General features: G+C 37.5%; 1 protein-coding gene across 1 annotated transcript in view; it reads right to left on the bottom strand.

The window, feature by feature from the left end:
• LOC108698490 overlaps nt 1–24,762 on the bottom strand; it is a 62,078-nt gene that overhangs the window by 15,343 nt on the left and 21,973 nt on the right. Inside the window, exons 8-13 of the mRNA XM_041588969.1 lie at nt 19,459–19,523; nt 15,150–15,227; nt 7,092–7,152; nt 6,525–6,672; nt 5,958–6,037; nt 1,418–1,481 (exon numbers count right to left, since the gene is read on the bottom strand). Of these exons, the coding sequence (XP_041444903.1) occupies nt 1,418–1,481; nt 5,958–6,037; nt 6,525–6,672; nt 7,092–7,152; nt 15,150–15,227; nt 19,459–19,523 (496 nt within the window). The remainder of the gene's footprint in view (nt 1–1,417; nt 1,482–5,957; nt 6,038–6,524; nt 6,673–7,091; nt 7,153–15,149; nt 15,228–19,458; nt 19,524–24,762) is intronic.

Raw genomic sequence — 24,762 nt, forward strand, 5'->3', positions numbered from 1 at the left:
CCCACTGTATAATTTAGGTGCCATATGTTAGGAAATGTAGGGGGGAAGGAGGGTACCCCCAAAAAAATTAACAATCTTTTTCAGCCTATCACCCTTAAAAAAGTAAAAGACACCAGCATTTTTTCGGACTGAAGCAAGCTCTAGGGGGGCACTTCGCCTGGTCTGAGGTGGCGAAGGCAAGTCTGACACAAGAGGTAACGTTCAGTAAAACCTGCAAGTTAGTGAATTAGCCTAGTTACGTCCCTTCGCCATAGCGCAACGTCGCCTGGAGTAAGGGTGCAAAGTAGCGTTAGAGTAGGTCCACTTCGCTAGCGAATTTACGCCAGCACCCGTTAGTAAATCGGCGAAGTAACGAAATGACGTCATGCTGGCGAATTTTCGCTAGCGTTAGCCACTTCGCCCTTAAATTTGCCCCATTGACTTAAATGCAACCTCGATAGGTGCCGGATTTTCAGATAAAGACTTTTCCATCCTTGGGGTTTTATAAATTCTGGAAAAAGTTTTTTTAAAAGTCTGATTTTATATAAATAAATCAAAAAAAATTTGTGATTTTTGTATTCGGAGTATAGTAAATAACCCCCTACGTATCTCCATACCCAAGTACAGCAATCACATAAGAATAAATACCAAAGAGAATGGAGTAAATACATATATATAAATATATTCATATTATAGCAGCTTTTTTTGAAGCGGCTTTATGCTTTTACTTTAATGTTTAAATAAGCAGACTAGATCTGCTTTCCTAGAGGTATTTCATTACCATTGCATTCATTATTGAATTAATGTAAATGGACATGTTTAATTCAAGTTGAGAAATTCATAAGCCACAGTTATGACCTTAGATAAAAATGTCATATACAAGCACCATGGAGTCGTCGTGTGTTAAACAGTGAATGGCAGAATTACCAACAAACGAAGTCACAGTTATTGATCAACCTCTAAATCAGTTAATAGACCAGTAATTTATTTTCCAGAATTACTTTTCATTATGGTAATTGGTTGGTAATTTTTTATTGTATACAAGAAGGACTCAATGCCAAGAGATCTCTGCTAAGTTATAAAGTTGGTACTAAAATTCATTTTTGTATTAAACGACCAGTGATTTTTCTAAGCTAATTGCGTAAAGTGATTTGCGATGTTGTGTCAATAAGGCTTTTTGTTTTTAACAATTTTTTTTTGTTATCCTACATACGTACCCCCTTTTTTGGTGTGTACAATGTTTTCCTCTCTTTGATGAGGGTTTGGGGTTGGTGCACCTGGATCACATTTTACTTTGGTGAGTTACTGATATTTTTTTTTGAGTTACATATTGCTATTTATTTTTGATTTATATAACATGAACAACAAATTCTTAAATGCAGCCATGGCTTCTGATGCTTCTCTAGTGATAACTACGTTGCCCTTAACAAATTTTCACCTTTATAGTCCGAGTCACAGCGCTCTGTCCTGTCTTGTAATGAGAAGGTCAACGGGCCGGCAGTCTGCAAAACAGTAAGCGGGAGTAAATTACGGTTATACGCCACAAGACAAATAGGTTCCTCTGGGCGATGTTGACTAACATGATGACAACAATACGTAGACACAGCAATAAGGGCTCTGTCAGACTTCACTGTGTCACTATTTTGTCATTAGCCTTTGTTATTATGACCACTGGAACTATGAATAAGCTTCCTCTCTTCAATTACTGGGCAGGACTCTGAGCAGTATCTGATTATCATTATCACTTGAACGTATACAGATACAATTGACTAGTTGCAATTGTTTAACGAAAAATAATGTTTGACGGTATACAATAAATGACCGTGGCTGATTGGAGAACAGTTACCATAAATTATATAAATATTAAACTCATTTGTCATTCATGTGTGATTTGCAGCAAGACTATTGGATTTACAATTGGATTTACAATGGGCTACAAGGAGCTCAGCCTCTGATTAATTGCACTGAGGTGTTAGTAAAGGAGCCCTGGTGTGTGCAACAACTCCATAGTAAAGTTCAATTCTCCTCAAGCTCTTATCTAGACAAAGGCATTCCCAGAGATCCTGCAAATTGCTTCAAGACCATTACACCTGCGGTCAAATTCTGTATTCACTTATTTGTTATCATTTACTTTTATCTCAATATTTTCTGCTACAAACTCCGATCAAATCCGCTCGGGGTTTTTTTTTATGCTTATTTATTATTACATTTTCCTTGAAAATTTGCTTTGCAGGAAAAATCTGATTTTCACGATTTTTTCATATTTTTCATCCGATTTTTTTTGGGATTTTTGCCCGAAAACTTTGGGGTATTGCACGAAACCAAGCGCACCTTAAAAAATAATTGTGACTTCTCCCATTGACTTATATGCAACCTCTACAGGTCTGAGATGCCGGATTTTCTGATTCTGACTTTTCCATCCTCTGGGTTTAATAAATTCCAAAGAAATTCGTGATTTTTTAAAAGTCTGGTTTTATAAAAAAAATATCACGAATATTTCATGATTATTGCATTCAGAGTTTAGTAAATAACCCACCAAAAGTCCAATTAAGAGTAGTAAGAGTCAAATTCATCCCCTGTATCAACAAAAAAAATCATCTGCCAATGAAAGCACAGCTTTGAATCTGCAAAAATAACATCTCAAATAATTTACCATGCTCTTTGCATTGGAAAGGAAAACAATGATTCCAAACAGCAATTTCTCTTACATCCTTCCATGGCAATTGTGACCCAGGTATTTTCATTGTTAACTCACCAAACTTGTAGCCTAGTAGTCATTATTAACAACTAGAGTTTATTTAAAGCAAATTGCTCTGTGTCAGAGATTACTTAAACTTAAAAAGAGCTTTTAATATAAAATAGTTACAGGATCCGGGCTCCTTTTTTTGGAATTTAAGAATAATGTGAATAGAAGTCCTCTAATAACCATTATCAACCAAATGGGGTCAGGTTTTTTTTAACATTTTTTTACCCTGAAGGAGAACAGTAAAGACATATAAGGCATCTGATGAGCTTCCTCTATCCAAAACACAGAGTTGGTGGTAAGCAAAGTAAAGACCCTTCTGGATCCCCTACCCTGTGTCTACAGGAGTGTGAAGCAAAATGAACCCAACGCAGGCTATAAATAATATAGTACAGGTATAGGACCTGTTATCCAGAATGCTTGGGACCTGGTGTATTCCGGATAACAGATCTTTCCATTATTTGAATCTTCATACCGTAAGTCTACTAGAAAATCATGTAAACATTAAATAAAGCTAATAGGCTGGTTTTGCTTCCAATAAGGATTAATTATATCTTAGTTGGGATCAAGTACAAGCTACTGTTTTAATATCACAGAGAAAAAGGAAACAATTTTTTAAGAATTCGGATTATTTAATTATAATGGAGTCAATGGGCTATGGCCTTTACTTAATTTGGAGCTTTCTGGATAATGAGTTTCCTGATAATGGATCCCTTACAAATCGTAAGTAGTATCACACACATAATATTTATTTGATGCACAAAACAATCATAAATGTGTCTAAAATTTAAAGACAGCAATCATACCAAAAGGACAAAGGTACCTCAGTGCTGTTATATAATTTTCCTTTAAGGGAATCACTTTGACACAGTTTATTTTTAAACTCCTTCCATGTGCTGCTTCCAATATCTGTCTTTGCTACAAACTGTTGTTAATAACCCAAATAAGCTTGTCAGCAAGCCAGTTCAAACCTTGTAACTATCGGGGTAATTGGATAAATAGAGAGGAGATGGATTTCCTCTAAGTACTGTATCCCAGGAAACCAGTTAATAGGGCTTTACTGAAACTTCACAAATATCTGTTCAATTATAGTAATTATCTGCAACCCAGCTGATGGCGAATTATACGAATCGCTTTCTACAATCAACCGCAAAAATGTTAACAGTGTAGATTCTTGATAGGAAGGGCTTTCTGAAGAATATATGCCACTGTGGGTAGATTTACTAGAATAACTAGAGAATCCTGAAGGACTAACAGCAATTCACATTTCCTGACTTTCCTGGGGAAAACTATTTAATAAATTGACACATTTTTCAAAACAGATCAATGTGTTAATTTCTCAGAATGCGTTTGACTGCTCTGAGCAGTTGAACACCAATCAGTTCCAATGGGTTTTCGGTTTTCGCCTATTAAAGGTACAATGACAGAAAACATACACAGCTACTTTGTTGGCCAAATGATTTAAGGCTGATCTTCAAACAACTTAGGGATGGGGAGATGAAGAGCTGGAGCTTACTTTATGATCTATTTAAAATATGATACATTTTGGTTCGCTCTATGAATGCCTTTGAATTAGATCTTTGAATTCCTCTGGTATAATTATGTTTGAAAGTTCATGTGGGTTGCCTTTGGGTCCACATGACCACATCCTTCAGCAGATCATTTTATGACCTGATTATCTTTGCTGTAATGAAACCATCACTAATAGCCATTATACTCATGGGCATATCCCAGTTTCTCCAGTCTCAATAGAGGTAACGAGGTTAAGACTTCTTAGACTTCTTAAACAGGGTAAATGAGCCATACAATATACAGTCATGTCAAAAAGTAAGTACACAACATGGCATTTTTTTAAAAAAAATTCAGCATGCAGATATTTGATATTTAATAACATTGATAAATGCTTTCTACACTTTAGACATACACAACTGAATCAACAGCTTTTAGATGTTAAATTATTTTTTTTAAAAGGAGAAATAAACCCTTCACCCCCTTCACTGCTCGCTACACTGCCCCTGATCCAAGCTCCGTATCTGCAGTATTTATTCTTTTTAGACCAGACCTGCTATAAATTTGCTCAGCGGACATGAAAAGGTGCCATCTTCCGTCTGTGTTCTCATCCTCTTCTGACAGTTGCCGATACGGACCTTGCAAGAGCATGCGCAGTAGAAGCTGATTCAGGACATAGATTGAACTGTGCATGCTCTTTCAAGATTTCCACTCTACAGAAGAAGATCAGAAGACAGAGAGAAGATGGCGCCTTTGAACTCCGCTGTGCAACTCTAATAGGGTAAAATGTTAATGGTTTAATATAAATGTTTATGTAGTGGTCAATAAATATATTTAGGTTGGCCACTTGGGGGAGCTTGAGGATAACAGTTGTAAGGGAAAGTCCCCAGTGGGTGGAGAATAGTAATATAAGGGAAGGTAAGGGAAATGATTATTAGAGATGCGTCATGGGAAGCAAAATTAGCAGAGGGCACTGCAGCAGTAGAGTCATCTCCTGGAAGAGTTATTGAGCCTAGGTAGTGTGAGGCCTAGTGGTGTAATTCTACGGAATGTAAGTTAGAGAGGTTACTAGCATGGACAGCTAGGAGTGAGTGGGCATAGTGTTCCCAGCGGTAATCCCGCCAGCCAAGGTTTAAGAGGAAAGGCTAGATCCGGATTGAGCCGGCCAGGACCCAAGAGGGGTGCCTGTGAGAATGTGTGTCCCCTGGCAGTGTGCTGTTATGGGCAATGTTATGCAAAAGGCTGGGAGATTGAGCCCTGTGAATGTGCTGCTGTTCCGTTGAAGGCCATGACAAATAAAGAGAATGTGACTGAACTACAACTCTCTGCCTGGTGTGCTTCACTCAAGGGTTCCCCCACACAAAAGGTTGGTGGTACATCAAGGGTTAAAAACAGGTAGGCACTAGTGATATATGCCCCAATTACAACTCTGCAAATTTATAGTAGGTCAGTAGAAGGATGACTTCTAAAATAAATAAATACTGCAAGCAGGGAGCTTTGTGCAGTGAAGCGAGCAGTGGAGGGGGTGGAGAACGTCAAGGGTTTAGTTGTCCTTTTATAATATAGTAATTCATATATTTTGAAAACATAATTCAAATTTAGGAGTTTCAGAAATTTCAAATTGTGGTAAAAGTAAAATTAGTTTCTAGAGATGCGCCAATCAGTGTAGACTAGGTACTGTATGGTAAATACTTTTATTCCAAGGGTGAATGATGGGTTACTTTACCTGTGGCCTTGCTCTTGTGTGCATTTGATTGGATGCTGCTCTGTATGAAGCCGAAAAAGGTGCCTGTGGCAATGCCGGCCCTAAGAAAAAATGCACAGTATTGGGGAAATTGCCAAAATTGCCACTATAAATGTGCAAACATAATGATGACAGACTATACCTCCAATTGTTGTGCATAGAGGATGCAAAACAACCGCACATATCTGCCCCAAATTAATAGACAGTAAAAAGGATTCTTTCAGCATATGTTGTCAGTTAGTAACAATATGAGGGTTTTATGGCAGGACAATAAAACTATTTGCCTGCACCCCTAAAGTGGTCAGTAACATGTTCTGATCCAAGTGAAAAATAGGGATGCAAAATTAAATTCCTTAGTGCTCATCTAGCACTATATTAAAAATCCAGCATTGTGTTGTACTGATAGATGTAGTCAATAAATGATGAAATGATGTACAAGTTAGGGTAGCAGGCAGATTATGGGGTGCCCCCAGCCTGTCATTTGTGAATACAGAACTGCTGAATGCAGACAGTATTGTATTAATGGGAGCATTAAAATAATTGTCTTACTTTCAAAAGGATAAGCAGAGCCATTTCTTTTCTCTAAGATGAGTGGCATAGTCGGAAACCTTTTTAGAAGAGCAGAGTAATTCCTTGTAGCACTGGAATCAGATAACATTCTGTCTGGTGTAAGCTGCAGAACAATCTGGCATTTTCCCTAGACATGAACAATGATGAATTAATATTTGCCATACTCAATCTTCTGAAAATTCAAACCAAATCATCTTCCAATATGATAAAGCACTGATATCCCTCAGAGGTATAAAGGAAACAAGAGTGTACTTAAAAAAAAACAAGCCCTGTATTCACAGGACCACAGAGACCTGCAGAAATTCTACTACCTGCAGAGCAGCGAACAAAGAAAAAAAAAATATAAATATAAAAAAAAATATATAGCTGATTGTGCCAGATTTTTGCACTTTGCACCCTACCCTTCAAGAAGTAAATGACCCCTATAGACTGTAAACTCTGCTGGGGTAGGACTCATTGTGCCTAGTTAAGATAATGCCATGGTGCATATCAATAGTACTGCTTTATAAGAATAAAGAGAATGAAAATAAAGCATAGTTTACTTACAGATTTTACCAGGACCAAAAAGGACGAAGTCAGGCTGTTTACAATTACTGTTGTTCCAGCTCTACAAATAATGGAGGGGAATAAAAATTGAATAACTAAATAAAGAACATACATACATATAGTAGAATTAAATATTACTTTATGCTAAAGATGTTTAGACTACAATGGCCAATGAGGACAAAAATATTCTATTTATAGTTTATTTCTATATTTTGCTAGTGAACATAATAAAAAATGAAGTTAAAAAAAATCAGTACAACAGCTTGCTGGATACAGGCTGATTGGAGATTTCTGCCTTATACAGTATGGGGCACATTTACTATGGCTCGAATATCGAGGGTTAATTAACCCTCGATATTTGACCGTCGAAATAAAATCCTTCGACTTCGAATATCGAAGTCAACACATTTACCGCATTTCATTCGTTCGATTGATCTTTTAATCCATTGATCGAACGATTTTCCTTCGATCCCAAATTGACAGGAAAGCCTATGGGGACCTAACCCATAGGCTAACATTGATGCTCGGTAGGTTTTAGTTACATAGTTACATAGTTACATAGTTAAATTGGGTTGAAAAAAGACAAAGTCCATCAAGTCCAACCCCTCCAAATGAAAACCCAGCATCCATACACACACCCCTCTCTACTTTTAATTAAATTCTATATACCCATATCTATACTAACTATAGAGCTTAGTATCACAATAGCCTTTGATATTATGTCTGTCCAAAAAATCATCCAAGCCATTCTTAAAGGCATTAACTGAATCAGCATCACAACATCACCCGGCAGTGCATTCCACAACCTCACTGTCCTGACTGTGAAGAACCCCCTACGTTGCTTCAAATGAAAGTTCTTTTCTTCTAGTCTAAAGGGGTGACCTCTGGTACGGTGATCCACTTTATAATGTCCTCTAATGTACTTGTAAAGTGTAATCATGTCCCCTCGAAAGCGCCTTTTTTTCCAGAGAAAACAACCCCAACCTTGACAGTCTACCCTCATAATTTAAGTCTTTCTTCCCTCTGCATACTCCAGATGAGGCCTTACCAGGGACCTATAAAGAGGCATAATTATGTTTTCATCCCTTGAGTTAATGCCCTTTTTATGCAAGACAGAACTTTATTTGCTTTAGTAGCCACAGAATGACACTGCCCGGAATTAGACAACTTGTTATCTACAAAAACCCCTAGATCCTTCTCATTTAAGGAAACTCCCAACACACTGCCATTTAGTGTATAACTTGCATTTATGTTATTTTTGCCAAAGTGCATAACCTGCATTTATCAACATTGAACCTCATTTTCCAGTTTGCTGCCCAGTTTTCCAGTTTAGACAAATCACTCTGCAAAGTGGCAGCATCCTGCATGGAACCTATAGCTATGCACAATTTAGTATCATCTGCAAAAATAGAAACAGTACTTTCAATGCCCACCTCCAGGTCATTAATAAACAAGTTGAAAAGCAAGGGACCTAGTACAGAGCCCTGTGGTACTCCACTAACAACACTGGTCCAATTAGAAAATGTTCCATTTACCACCACTCTTTGTAGTCTATCTTTTAGCCAGTTCTCTATCCAGGTACAAATATGTTCCAGGCCAACATTCCTTAATTTAACCAGTAACCTTTTGTGTGGCACTGTATCAAATGCTTTAGCAAAGTCTAAGTAAATCACATCCACTGCCATCCCAGAATTGAGGTCTCTACTTACATTCTCATGAAAAGAAATTAAGTTAGTCTGGCAAGATCTATTACGCATAAAACCATGCTGGCACAAACTCATAGTATTATGATTTGCTATGAAGTCCAGTATCTTATCCTTTATTAACCCTTCGTAAAGCTTTCCTACCACTGACGTCAGACTAACTGGCCTATAGTTTTGAGGCTGAGAACGGGATCCTTTTTTTAATAGAGGCACCACATTAGCAATTCGCCAGTCTCTCGGCACTATGCCAGATCTCAATGAATCCTGAAAAATTAAGTAAAGAGGTTTGGCAATCACAGAGCTAAGCTCGCTAATTACCCTGGGATGAATACCATCTGGCCCTGGACCTTTGTTAATCTTAACATGTTCTAGTCTCTTTTGAATTTCATCATGTGTGAACCATGCATCATTAGTTGTATTACTAGAATTGGGACTGTTAAGAAGGAAACCTTCACTTAATGGTTCCTCATTTGTGTAGACAGATGAAAAATATGAGTTCAGAATCTGCGCTTTTATTTTGTTTTCATCAACCAGCTGACCCCCCTCTGATAGTAAGGGTCCCACCCCTTCCTGCTTCATTTTTTTACTATTAACATATTTAAAAAATAATTTTGGATTTTTTTTACTGCTTGCTGCAATATCCTTTTCTATAGCAATTTTAGCTTGCCTTATAGCTTCTTTGCATGATTTATTGGCCTCCTTGTACCTTATAAATGTTTCGGCTGTACCAGCTAACTTGAAAGCCTTAAAAGCACGTCTTTTCTTACCCACCTCAACACCAACGCTTCTATTGAACCAAAAAGGTTTTGCTTTGCAACGACGTTACTTGCTTACAAGTGGAATATACTGACAAGTATATTTATTAAGCAGCATTTTAAAGACTTCCCATTTTTGTTCTGTGTTTAACCCTGTGAAAAGCATTTCCCACTTAATATGTTGCAGAGATGCCCTTATACTGTCAAAGTTTGCACGTCTTAAATTTAGTGTTTTAGTTACTCCCTTATAGAATTGCTTCTGCAACAGAATCTCAAAGGAGGCCATGTTATGATCACTATTCCCTAAATGCTCACCCACACAAATGTTAGAGATGAGTTCAGTATTGTTAGTTATTACAAGGTCCAAAAGAGAGTTATTCCTAGTAGGTTCTTGAACGAGCTTGAATAAAAAGTTGTCATTCAGCATATTTACAAACCTACTAGCTTTTTCTGTCTTAGCAACTCCATTACCCCAGTTAATGTCTGGATAATTGAAGTCACCCATAGCAACAACTTGACCCAGCTGTGAAGCCACTTGTATCTGCAAGAGTAGCTGGGCTTCATACTCGACACTTATACGAGGTGGTTTATAGCATACACCAATGATAATTCTTTTTGTTACCTTTTGCCCAGTCAAAATCTCTACCCAGTTGGCGAAGTAGGGGGTTGAATTTTTTTTAAAGAGACAGTACTTCGACTATCGGATGGTTGAATAGTCGAACGATTTTTAGTTTGAATCGTTCAATTTGAAGTCGTAGTCGAAGTTTGAAGTAGCCAATTCGATGGTCGAAGTAGCCAAAAATTTTTTCGAAATTCGAAGTATTTTTTATTCATTCACTCGAGCTAAGTAAATGTGCCCCTATGTGTAGGTAGGTTAAAGAAATGAGGCAATATAGTAGCTGGATTTCCTGTAAAAATAAAGACTTTTCTGGTTGTAAGGCTTGTTGATTATTTCTATATGAAACCTTCTTTATTAAAAAGGAGGATATTGTTCTTAAATCTAGTTACTTCTAGCAGTGATGTATCCATGATTCTGATAAATGTTGCTTGAAATTGTAATATTCCATTATATCCCACTGTAATAGATTTAATTACACTTGAGTACCTGTTTCAGAGCTTAAATTTAATTATTTATTTCAAAAGCTTTTAGAGCCCATTTGCCCTTAAAGGTTATATATATGTGTGTGTGTGTGTGTGTGTGTGTGTGTAGGGATGTGTAGGATAGCCACCCCTAGTATTTTGTGCAGTCCCTATATGTTATGGACACCTAGTTGGGTCCTAAAATACAGTTGGGAGGGGTACTGTTGACTCTTGCTATTTCTCACAGTGACCAGTAGATGGCACTGTGCTAGGATATAAAAGGCTCTGAAGCCATGCTTTCAGGGTCCATCTTGTGCTGGCTCTAGTCTGTGCAGGAGGCAGAGCTCGAGTGGAACCTAGACAGGTCAGGTCTAGTAAGAATAGGCTACTCACCCTTATAGACCACTCTAGAAGTGACAGTCAGTCAGATTATTTAGCTGAGCAGCTTGAGGCTCCTACGAGGATTGTAGTGGGATTAAGATCCCAGGGTACTCATTGCCAAGAAGTAGGGACTAAGTGTACAAACCTAGGGTAGATAGATTCCCCTCAGGTTCCACTTAGGGAAAAGGCTGAAAGCTGGGTGTACCTCCTCAAAGCTGCATGTATTGTTCCTATCTCTGAGGAGAATCATACTGACCAAAGGTGTTGTGAGTACTGCCTATTCAATGTACTGTATGAACCTGCAATGTTCTGACATATGTACGCTCCACTGAGGATTGTATACTGTGCTCAATAAATCTGTTCTATGGTTAAGTTATAAGAACCACTGGCGCCCAATTCTTTGCACCCTGAATACAGTTACAGTTGCACTACACCCTGCTTCCACATCGCTGCGAAGGCTCACTCCCTAAGGTTTTAAGGTCTCATCCGGAGCATATGTACTGGGAGTGAAGCTTATAGTAGAGTAAGGTGCACTCAATTTACTATAGCGCTACATATATATATATATACATATATATATATATATATATATATATATATATATATATATATATATATATATATAGTCACTGCCCCATTATGCACCAGAGTACACCCCTTGAGAGTTTGTTTAGTCAATGTGTGACCTGTCTTGACCAGGGTATGATGACTTTGGCCACCAATGTAGTGGCCATCTTAAGTCAGAGTAGAAATGGTTTTCCCCAAAATAAAGAAGACATACAAGTGCCCTGAATATCATGAAGTCTTTCATGCAGGCAGAAAAAGGTGGCTGAAATTTTATGTAAATAACTTTTCAATACTACAGATATCAGTTCAGTCAATGCTAAACATTTTAATCTCAAATCTCAATCTCAAAATTCTAATCTGCCTCATCTGTCACAACTAGTGGATTTTCATTACTGGCCACTTATTGGGATCCGACATTTAGAGGACCTATTAGTGGATGGATCCTTCCCCTCCCTGGCACAGTTAAAAACTAAATTTAACCGACAGGACATACAACTATATCGATACTTCCAATTAAGACATGCTTTCTATGCCCAGTTCCAATCATACCAGCTTTCACCAACGCAGCAGGTGTGGGAGGCCAGACTTTGGGACCCTGCCCCAGCTAAACTGGTATCACAGTTATACAATATAATCCAGGCCTCACAGTCTGTGCCGTTTGATAAAGCCAAAAGGAAATGGTTGGATACGCTTCCCTCATTGGAGGAGGAACAGTGGGAGGAGGCTGTAGACAACCTTTACTCCTTTCTGATTTCCCTAAGAGATAAAATGATCCAATTCAAGATGATTCACCAAATATATATCACGCCCCAGAGACTCAAAGTTATGGGTAGACTAGAAGGGGCTAAATGTGCCAAGTGCAGTACAGCAGAGGCAGGCTTCCTGCACTTAATCTGGGACTGCCCCAGGGTACCGTCATATTGGAAGGCGGTAATTCAATATAGTAATGAACATCTGTCTCTCCCTGGAATTTGTACTCCTGAAGTCTGTATTCTAGGTATAATTGACGAAGTGGTGCCCTTGCAAAAAACTAGAACTTTACTACGTTCTATGGTGTTTTATGCAAAAAAGCTTATTATTATGAAATGGATGAGTCCTAATGCCCCCACACTCCAGCAGTGGATTGATTTAATAAATGTCACCCTTCCACTAATCAAGTTAACCTATAATGCTCGGGGAACTCCTGACAAGTTTGGGAAAATATGGACCCCTTGGTTGGATGTCAACCCTCAGGTATCGTTGACTGCAAGCGATATATTGAATTGGTAATGTCAATCACTGTGTTATGATATCACTTGTACCCAGTCTTCTCTGAAAATGCCAAGTACGATTATTATTATTATTGTTAATTTTTATTGTTTTCTTTTATGTTTAAAATGCAAAAATAAAAACCTTTAAAAAAAAAAAAACATTTTAATCTCAATGACAGTTCCTTCTAGGATAATGGTACATATGTCGTTTTTCAACCAAAGTATTTGGCTGTGTGTGTGTCAGCCTCGGTCTGACATAGGCCTACAGAGTTTAAAAAGTCATATAGATGTGATTTTATATGAGCTTATATATTTTTCCTTCAGTGTACATCTCCATTATACACAAATTATTGTTGTTGTATTGTAGTTATTGTTCATAAGATGCACAAACCCAGATTTATCCCAAATCTACTGCAAAGCAACAATTGAAATTATATTTTTACTTTCTGATACTTCTGGCCACTGAAATGATAACTTTCATATTTCATTTTATATATCATATTTCTATGAATTATACCATCTGAAATTTATGTTACTAGTAAGAAAACTATAAAAATCAGAACTTCCTTCCAAATGTTTTTAAATAAGCTTGTTCTATAGCAGAACATAGATCTGCTTGTATTGCCTGGATATCAGTTAGTACCGTTGGCTGCCACAGCCCAGGGCAGACATATGTTGGTTGTTATATTAACATGTTGAAAAAAAATGTTGAGGAAATGAGGGATTCATAATTCAGTTTGTTGAGGAAATGTGTAGAAACATGCACTGCTCAAATCCAGAAAGAGCACATGGGACATAATTTTGCAGGCTGCAAAACCAGAATACTGATTACAAAAAAAAAGTAATTGCAATTTGTCATTCATCCAAAATGTAATCTTTAAGCTGTGTCTATTTGTTCTTTACAATTGCCATCTGAAGTAAATAAATAAACAGTGATTTATTATTACTACTTGCATATAACTGGCAGAATGTCCATACATAGAATATTAGCTGCATGTCCATAGACAGTGGCAGCAACAGGATCCCTGATGGTTATAAGAGATGAGGGCTCATTTATAACCACAAGTGCAGTGTGCAAAGTGCAATTTTGGACAAGAAGAGCAACAATTGTGTCCAATTCATCAAAACAAACACAACTGCAGGCCTGCATTCTGATTTAGAGCCCACCTCCTCATAAAGTAACACGGAGTCCGAATTGTTGTGCTCAGTTACTTTGCAACAAGTTGCATCCATTTCTGTGGGCTGTAGTTGTAAATAAGTCCTTCTGTGCTCTTATTTTTGCCCATAAAGCATTTACCTTTACCCAGAGGCATAACTACAGAGGAATCAGACCCTGTGGCTGCCCAGGAGATGTATGGGCCCCCAAGGTCCTAATTCATATATGATTTCAATAAATATTGTGTAAAACAAGTCAACCTCTAGACATTTTGGGGGGCCTGTGGGGCCCAGTAATCTAGTTACGCCACTGCCTTTACCCAGCAGAAGCAATATGGCAGCTGTCAGTTATAATTAGTTAGGTAAATATATGGAATGACCATAATCCAAGTAGATTTTGGGAGGGAGGGGTTGCACTTAAAGACTATGGTGGCATTGAAAGGTCATTTCACCTTTAAATTATAAAATAACTTTTAGTATAATGTAGACAGTGATTTTCTGACACAGTCTGCAATTGGTTCTCTTTTTTTTTATTTCTCCAGTTTGTTCAGCAGCAACTGATTAAAAAAAATAAAAATAACATTGTAACCTCACAGAGCAATCTTTTCATTTTACTGCTGGGGTCAGCGACACCCCATTTGAAAGATGGAAAGAGTCAGAAGAAGAAGGAAAATAATTCAAAAATTATAATAAATGAAGACCAATTAAAAAGATGATTATTATGCAATATCCTAAAAATTTATATAAAGGTCAACTACCCCTCTAAGAGTTTGTGAGAATTCCGAGCACAAACAACAGTAAAGACATTCATTGCTGGAGATATTGATGCATTCATGGAATTATGATACTGTGGTGCCCAGCTGTTGGTACAAATACATATATAACATAGTCTTCAGTGCTCTACAGACATTGTCATTCACATCAAACCAAGCGGAGCTTACAATCTAATGGTCAGTTTTATCAGAATAGAATTTAGGACCCCAGCGCTGCAAGGCAAGAATGCCAGCCACTGAGCCACCTTGCTGCATAGTAAGTTGATTGACTTCTTGATATTACTGGCCCTTTAACTCAGTTCCCAAATAACCAATAAAGATAATTACTGAAACAGTACAAGGGCTAAAGATAATAAGCAAAACAATCCCACTATATATAGTGTTGCTTTCTAACCTGTAATTTCTTTGCAGAGAGCAATGAACAAGGAGGTCTATTTTCTCTGAAGGCCACGATGCAAACAATGGGACATTTCTGTTAGAAAGGAATCAAAATAAAAGACAAAGCTTTAACAAACTGCTATTTATGGCAATGGGAGTTTTACAACAAGTATGTTGCTATTCAATATATTTTGTTTACAGCCTACAGCCTATTGCAGTTTGCAAAATAATTTGATTTAGATGGAGGTACTTTAAGGGGTGGTCATTTTTATTATGTTATATAATGTCCAATTACTAGCAATTTTGCAGTTGGTCTTCATTATTTACATTTTATAGTTTTTGAGTTATTTGTTTTTTTCTTCTGACTCTTTCCAGCTTCCGAATGGGGGTCACTGACCCGATCTAAAAAACAAATGCTCTATAAAGCTACAAATGTATTGTTATTGCTACTTTGCATTACTCCTCTTTCCTGTCAGGCCTCTCCTATTTATATTCCATTCTCAAACCAATGCATGGTTGGTTGGTAATTTGGACCCTAGCAACCAGATTGCCGAAATTGCAAACTGAGAGCTGCTGAATAAAAAGCTAAATAACTCAAAAACCACAAATAATAAAAAATGAATACCAATTGCAAATTGTCTCAGAATATCACTCTCTACATCATATTAAAAGGCAAACAACCTCTTTAAAGTACCCTATTTTGTTTTTTAATTTGTTTCTCAATTTGTGTTTCAAACTAATTTGTTATGGGGCCACTATATGTTCATTTTTTAAATGTATGCATTTATTTAGAGATTTTATTTACTATACAAATTTTCTGTGAATATAGGCTCAATTTAAGCCTTAGCTAAGCAGCCATTTAGGAGGTTTATTGCACAAAAAGTATAATTTTGTGTAGTAATCCTAATTTTTTTTAATACTGTTTGCTGCAGTGATATTTATATCTGCAATGTTAGTGGTTTGCATTCCACTGTGGAACACAAGCTGAAACCCTGACAGTTGCCATCTTGGATTGGAGAGTCTAAGAGAAAGTACTTTTGGAGGAAGCATTGAGTGGTGGATTGGAGGAGCGGATACCTATAGAGGACAGGTGGCACAAGTGGAGTAGAGAAGGACCATTTATGGTGATGAGAGTAAAATGGTGGGGACTTTTACTCATGCTGATAAAGGTGTTGACATAGAGAGCATATCAAAGGAGATGCCCTGACACTGTTTTTCTGGCACTGTAATCAATAAATTACTTAAGTGTGACTCTCCTACCTTGTAAGTGCTTAACTGGCCCACCAGAGTTAACTGTCATCCCTTTTTTGTTTTCAATCCCCCTCTGATGCCTGGGAATCTGCTTTAAGACTGTTCCTCACTTTTTTTTTGTTTAAAAAGTAAGATGGTGAGAAATTGGATTCTATACAACAAAGGCTTTCTCTCCCTGGATATATATATTTGTTTATTTATTTTAAAGATTTATGTATTGAGCAGTACACATTTTAGATACTGGCAAATTTGAGGATTTTAGCAATACATATATATTTATCTGTTTTTAGCTGGCCAGCCACTACTTGTTATTACTACTATTTGTTATTATTATCATTATTATTATTATTATTCTGAGACACATTGTTTTGTTATTATTTTTGTCATTATAATGCCAATTTAAGAAGACAGAACAGCATGACCATATAGTCCAGCACACAAGTCTAGTGTTTCTTATATCCTGTTATGAGCTATTACTATTTATCTATGCAATCAGATATTACTCAGTATTAACCAGTACTAATCACAATTCTAGAAAACTCAATGATATATTGGCCCTTTATTTCCGCCTGTTTTTTTTTTTCAGGTAAATTTGCACTGGGTTGACAATCAATGGACATTTATTAAGTATTATATGCAACATACCATTTGTGTTGACTGGTAGAAGGTGATTTAAGTGGCATGATACAGAGTATCAGGTATAGGATCCATTTACGGAAATCTGTTATCCGGAAATGGGAGGCCATCTACCATAAGCCCATTTTAAGGAAAAAATTTTTGATGCAGCAGATTTTTCGTCTGCGAATTTTCACCGCAGTTTCGCAAATTTATTCCCTGCTGTCGAAACGTGGAAATTCGCTGCAAATTCTCGCCTGGAGAATTTATTCGCCCATCATAGTGATAGTTACTATGTTATATGGCACCCAGACCCACAGTGAATCTGCAGAAGCTAAGCTTTGTGTACGAAATGCAACTATAAGTGATCTGTTATGGAATGTTATCTTGAGAGCTCAGTAAGAAAACGTGAGGAGAATACCCTACTCATAACACCTAAAAGGAGGACATTTCAGGCGCCTGTAAATCACTTCAGAGTGTCTGTTTGTCATGAGTAATTGCAGCATGAGTTAAATATTGTATTGCCATAATGTAATATTATATATACAGTACTCTTTCGGAAATAGCACCTAATGTAAGCATTTGAGAAAATGATTTTATGCTCAGCAGTCCCAGCAGTAATTCAGTCAAGCATAGATAATTAAATTGTTTAGATATTGTATATTTTTTATATATAATTTCTCTGGTTTGGCAAATATAATATATTAGTCGTGTCATTTATCATAGACAGACAAGAAAGTAAAAGATGCTGATATTCTCTGTTTATTCTCTGTTTATTCTCTGATATTTTCTGTTTAGTGGAAGAATTCTCTCAGGCTTAAAAGGCTGTATAGTGAGTGCCACCTAGTGCTCAGTTTTATACAAAGTTTTGCAAGACTTTGTTATGGGCTCAGATGCTCGGGCTGTTTATTCTACCAGTTCCTTTAATTCTACTCCACTCATTATCACAACTGTACCCCATGCATTCTCATCACGGACATGAAATTCTAACCATGCTATACTCTTCATTCCAGCTATTCTGTCCTATGAGTTTTTATCATTTACCCACCGCACTGTCATCAATACACCTCATGCATTTTAACAGTTTAGCTTACCCATCTTAATAAGTTTATTCCTTGGTATCCAAAGGATACCCCCATGGTATCCTTTGTATTGTGACAGCACTATCCTGTGCATTTATATTTATCCCTCCTTCTCCCGAGCAAGCATTGTCGTAGTAACCAATGGCACTATAATAACTGTAAGTTTCTAACTTGTAGTAGTCTGATCCAAGGTAATTGCTGATTTCTTTCCAGGGTCCGACTGGGCCTGTGGGACACTGGGAAAATCCTGGTGGGCCCCACCAAACCAGACCTGCTCCCCATAGGCGCTGCACTCTGACCTTCCCCCTGGCCCCAAATGCAGCTGCAACCAAATGAACATAAGGTACACATGAGGGGTGAATGGGGGGGTACGGGGCCTGGGGACGGAGGGTGGTTGCAGCAGAGGCAAGAGGGGCACTGGCCCCTGAAGAAGTAGCCCGGACCCCAAAATCCGATGCTGATTTTTTTTCTATACAGGATTGGAATTTGGGGACTTTGAATGAAATGTCCAAAATCAAATTTGGAGCTTGTAGGAATGGATCCAATATTAGTGTTAGCAATACAAAGCATTCTTTTTTAGGATTTAAGGGGTTAAACCCTTATGTATGTCCATTCTCATTTAAAGCATTGTCTACTGTGCTTTCTGTCAAATTAACATTTGTTAGCATAATCCTTGTTCTTTCACCCTACTGAGAAGTTTAGGTTTTCAGCCAAGGGTAGGATTATAATTAATAAAGTAATGGTAAGAACCCGCTGTCAGGCCACAGCAAATGAATGGGCTAGAAAACACTGATCCGCGTTAGGGGGTGTCACATTATCCCTATGTCTGTCATAACTAGAGGCATATAGGCCCCAGTGCAAAGGTAGCCCTATAGATAGCTTACCGTTGAACTGCCTGACAGGCTGATGTCATTTTTTAACACACATTATGTATTTTTATGTTTCCCCAGAAAGCTTATTTGTGAGAGATGCTAAAGCACAGGTACAAGATATTGATGCTAAATCTTTGATAAGCATTCATTGTACTAAACATTACTTTTTAAGCTGAAGGTCTTTAAGCAAATGGCACTTTTGTACTAGAACATCCCACGCTGGCGGCTGATAGCCTTTACAATAGCATTTAGCTGCTATGCATACTGTAATCTCTCTCATAAAGGTCACTTTAAGCTCTCAAACTACATTTGACATAATAAAGTTTAGACTATTATTGTATCTTCACGAGCATTGTCCGGAGTGCATTTTTACCTAACTAACTATATAAGAAACATTTTTTATTTTGCACGGGCTATCTATTTACCCACTTTTTATTATTACACTGAACAATTCCTCTAATGTGGAACTGTAAGTGATAAACAATTATTTCGTAATTTACTTTACCTTAGGAAGTCACAGAGACCTAAATATTGCTCCTGTACCTTGGCCGTTAAAACATCTTTAAATGCCTGAAAAACAAAATCAAATGAGACAATAATTTTTATTATCCATATTCCTGTATGTAACATTCAGTACAACGTTGTCAAGGTGCAGTAATCCAGAGCAACCAATAAAAAAGTTTTGCCTTTTAAGAGGTGACCAGTAAAGACAACATGCTGATTGGTTGCACAAAGGTGCAAAATTTGCTGCTGGCCTAGTGACCAATTGCACAGGGTTAATTCAGGTGGATATTATGGGAAGCATAAGACTGGGGTCCAGGTGGAGGGGCCAAAATAGGGGGATTCCTGAAGAATTGATCTCAGTTTACATGTTTGGAGTAGTGAGTTGTGGTGCAAGTTTGTCCAAATACCACTGGCCTGGCAGGTTTGGACCAGCAAAGCACATCTTTAGCGAGTCACAGGTGGGCCAGACTTTGCCCATAGCACACCCTGCCTGTGATAATAATATGCCCCCAATTCTGTGGTGTCTGCAGTATGCAGAAGGCTTATTTATATACCTGTGACTGCCTGCCCTTCCCCTCTGGTGACATCAGACATGGGTGGGTCAGTGAGGGTATATAGATTATGGCGGTTAGGTTGAGGGACTGCTTTCTGCCAACTCACACATCACAAGTTTGGAGATGTGACATAATAAGCATGTGAAAAAGTCTTAGTGGTGTCAAACATTGAGGTAGGCCTATATTTAAAACACAGAGGGAAGATTTGGATTTCCAGAGATAACTATCTGGCTTATCTTTGAAAATCAATTTGGACACCAGGCGCTCCATCTGTACATCATTCATTAATACATAATGGCCTCAGTGGTGTGAAGCAATTAGCACAATTAGCAAAGGTCAAGAGTCAACCTAATTAAAGTCTGCTAACTGTGTTCCAATTCATGTAATCATACAAAGATAGCTTTGGTTCTGCAGTATTTAGGAAGATGCCATTAGAAAATGCATAAATAATGGTTATTGTCGGGAACTGGCAGAAGATACCGGTATATTCAATAAGAGTCTCACCACAATATTTATTATATCCTACTATTACAGCGAGAACATATTAACAATGCATGGCTTTTTTTCAAGCATTAACATAAAGCTGCTTTAAATACTCATTTGCAGTTAAATTTATGCAAGTGTCTCAAATCATTCTAGCCTTTATGTTTATGAGTAAGGATTGTTTGTGAAAAGATAGCATGTGGTTTTTCCCATGTCATGTATGTAATGTAATGATTTGGAACTACAGTCTTTTAATGGTGCCTTTGTTTGTGGGGCAGGGAATAATGAGACAACATCAGCAAATTGTATCCTTGTCAATCAGGCATTTGCCCAGGGCCCACCGGTACAGGGGTGGCCATAGTCAGAGCTTTGGCTGCCGTAACCATTCTTTGAAATGGCAGACCCTCATTATTCATCTGCAAGAGCTCTACAATGTATCCATCTAATTTATTTATTGCATATTTTATTTATAAATTTTGGTTTATCCACTTACAGAGCAGCTCACCTGGACCTTATGTTTACTTCAGTGAGGCCAGACCATTTTTTTATTGCCTGCCTTATTAGATTCAAATTTGACTACTTTATAGTAGTTTTATTACAAATTTGGCTGCAGGGATCTACCAATGAGATTTCTGCCCTGGGCCCACTGGTACCTTAGTAACATGTAATGGAAGGACTAACTCACCACTATACAGCTCCTCCAGACCTACAGAACAGCCGCAAAGAAAGAAGGCACCCCTGTACAGAGTTTTTGTTCTATGAGAGGTTGTCACCTTGCAAACATTAGGGGTTCGTGGCAGCCTCCCTGGGATAATGCTGATTTTAAGAAAGCCCTTTTTTTAGCAGCTGCATTGGCTACTTTGCCTAAAGTGTATTATGCTAACATAATTTTATAGAGGGATAAACATGTACAGATGACAGATGGACAATATAGATTTAGAGTGTGACCTGTAACATGCATCCACTTGCTCATGACCTGTCATCCACACCTGTTAGTTGGAACCTTGATGTTAATATTAATATATATAAATAACACAGCCCCCTGATGATATGGTAGATACAAAGTAAGTTTCAGTTTTAAAACTGATTTTGTTCCTTTTCCATTTACAGGAAGCCTATTCCAAAACCTTAAATTTTTTCTGAATAACACTATAGGTTAAAGGTATGTTTGGTATAGTTCCTATTGATTGCACTCATGTTGAACAACAAGCAATATGCCCCTTTAAGGGGGGGTTCACATGGAAACCGCACTTGCGCTTCTATTTTTAAAAAATGTTTTTTTTTTATATTTATTCTGTTTCTTATCTACAAGATGAAGAACTAGAACATCTGAGATTGGTATTGGAATATTTACATGAATGTAAGTATAGAATTATAGAGATAACATACATGTTTTTGCACCTTAGCACTATTTTGTCATGCAATAGGGGGTATTTTAGATGGAATTCGTTTAATTGGATTGTGCAGCCAAATACTGTAAAATTCTAGGGTACCCATCTATCTGGTTTTGAACTGAAAAGCCTACTTTCAAAAAACTGATTGAAGAAAAGCTCACAATGAAATATGTTTTGAAGGACAATTTCCTTACTAAAACCAGACTCTGGACTCACACTCTTTACACAGCTAATTGCTTAAGATGACATGGTACCAGATCTGGCAGCATAGGTGCAAGCAATCTTTTGGTTATTCTGGTGCTACTCCTGGTAACATTGTTAGGGTAGCTATGGCTCAGTTGAGTTTCCTGAAGGAAAATGAGATAAGAAGGTCAGTGGCTAATGCAAAGCAATGGCGAGGGGTGCACCTTCCTCCTTCCATCTTTATTATATGCTGTATGGAAATTGTTGTATTGATAGGGTCTCCCACACCCTGATACTACTCTTCTTTTATCCTCAGGGTGATGGCAGAAATATTGCTCAGCACAGAGTACGAGGAAAGCTATGTCCTGCAAATGCTTTTTTTTTGTTTTTCATGCAATTTTGGAAAAGGGTGGGAGAGTTTGGATATTGTTTTTGTGTTGGGGATTATATAAAGGCCATATGGACAAAAACAAGACTTTGCAAGTTTGACCTTGTAAACTGGTGGCTTGGTAGAGGGTTTTGGACTGTTGCCTACGGACAGAGGGATGCACTCTGCGGGCAGGAGGGTGTCCAGGTAGGTTTGTGGCTTTTTGATTTTCTGATATTATGTTCCGTTTGGTGAATTAATGTAAGTGTAGTGACTGGTTTCCCAATACAAATACTTTATTATTGTAATATACAGGGAATTATATACTGTGGCTTTTATAGAGATATTCTGCAACTGACATGATTCCATTCTATTTTATATAAATGATCTCTGAATAATTTGACATTGTATTTGATTTTATATATTTCTACTTCTCCCAGAGTTCCTTTACTTGTACTGAACTTTAGTCAGTACTTTGATCCTTCTACCTAATAAGTGTATCAATATGATGGACTAGTAGTATCCCTAAACCTCGTTAATACTCGTTTTTCTGTGTATTTCTCAGGTTATGTTGGCTACAATTGCCAACCAGAAAGTAGCCATGAAGGTGATAAAGAAGACTCCTGAGTGCAATTACAACAGCATCAGGATAGAGGCCAGTGTGCTCATGATGCTTCATGATAACCCATTCCTGTGCCAAGGTTATGCGGCTTTTCAAACTCAGGTACAAATCTTGGTCAACATTGGCATTTATTCAGATTTACATTATCGTTTCCAGTGTTTTAATCTCTTTCCATTTGTCTTTATAACCAGCGTCATGCTTTCCTGGTGATGGACTACCTCAGTGGAGGAAGCCTTGCAACTCACCTGGATTACTACAGGAGCCTGGAGCCAGACACAGTGCTGTAAGTCATATGGGGGGTTTTAGGAAAAGGCAGTTGGCAAGAAATAAAAATAATACTGTAAAGCAATTGTGCTTATTTGTATCTATACTTTTAAAAAATACAAGTGAATATGTAAGTAATAGTTTGATAACATTTTATTTTTGTTTAAAAGTTTCCATTCAGTGGAGATTGTGTGCGGCCTGGAGTTCCTGCACAACAGCGGCATTGTTCATTGGTCAGTATAGCTCTGCTTCTCCAGATCTCATCTCCATAATCTTTCTATTGGGTTATCTATGTTTCACTTTTGCATTGCTTCCTACCCTTTCTATATATGTTTGACCCATCTTAGCAACCCCTAGAAATATTTTTTTTCCTCTTATAACAGGGATATCAAGCCTGATAACATCCTGCTGGACCAAGATGGCCATGTCAAAATATGTGACTTTAGCCTGGCAGTTCCTAACATATTCGGTGACAAGACCATCGGTGGCTGGGCAGAGACAATGGGGTACATGGCTCCAGAGGTGAGCAGTGCAGTTTCAGTACATTTATAGCATTAATTCAGTAAGAGAAATTAGTGTATAAGAATGTGCCCAAAGCAATAATCTAAACCCAGATTAACAAATGTACAAACATACGGCTATTACTAGTATGATCATTTGTAATTAATATGTTAGCAGTTGTCTAAAAAGGTATATTGGGATTTATACAGGGGGATAAATCCATTTATATCTGTGCATATGTCTGTATGTAATTATTATGTTGCCAGTTTTAGATTTCATTCAAGTTTGTTGCTAAAAATCCAGTTTCTTACCCATTTTATCTCTATCTCTTTCTATACTTCAAGAACAACCTTACTTGCCATGTGAAATGAAATGAAAATGTTTTGGAAAATTAATATTTAATCCTAATAGCCAGCACTATGGCTCTAAGATTGAGATTCATTACAACTTCACATCTTTCTACACATTCTCAGTCCTGTATAATCAGTTCCTGTAATATTGTAGGAAGGTCAAAATATTATAAGGGGAAGTTCATTCAGCGCTTTTTTGAAGTTTGGTATCCACTTTGATTTCAAGGTCCTGCAAAGGCAGAGATACAATGCTGCAGTAGATTGGTGGGCACGTGGAATCTTCACATATCAGATGGCTTTTGGGGACTCCCCCTTTTATGAAGGCAACAACAGGGAAAAAATCATAAACTCTACCATCAAGGATGAGCCCAGGATTCCCCATTGGCTGAATGAAAATCTGAAGGACCTTCTAAAAAAGGTGAGCATGAACAGTGGGGTTTTATATTTTTATATATGTGACAATATTAAATCCCACTGATAGTAGTATCACATCTCCCTTTCTGGCAAATGTTCTATGCATCATTGCATTAGAATCTAGTGCACTCAAAGACATGCTACTATATTAATATGCATTTTTTTCTTTATTC

Source organism: Xenopus laevis, chromosome 1L (assembly GCF_017654675.1).
Source record: "Xenopus laevis strain J_2021 chromosome 1L, Xenopus_laevis_v10.1, whole genome shotgun sequence".
In the NCBI taxonomy this organism is placed as follows: domain Eukaryota; kingdom Metazoa; phylum Chordata; class Amphibia; order Anura; family Pipidae; genus Xenopus; species Xenopus laevis.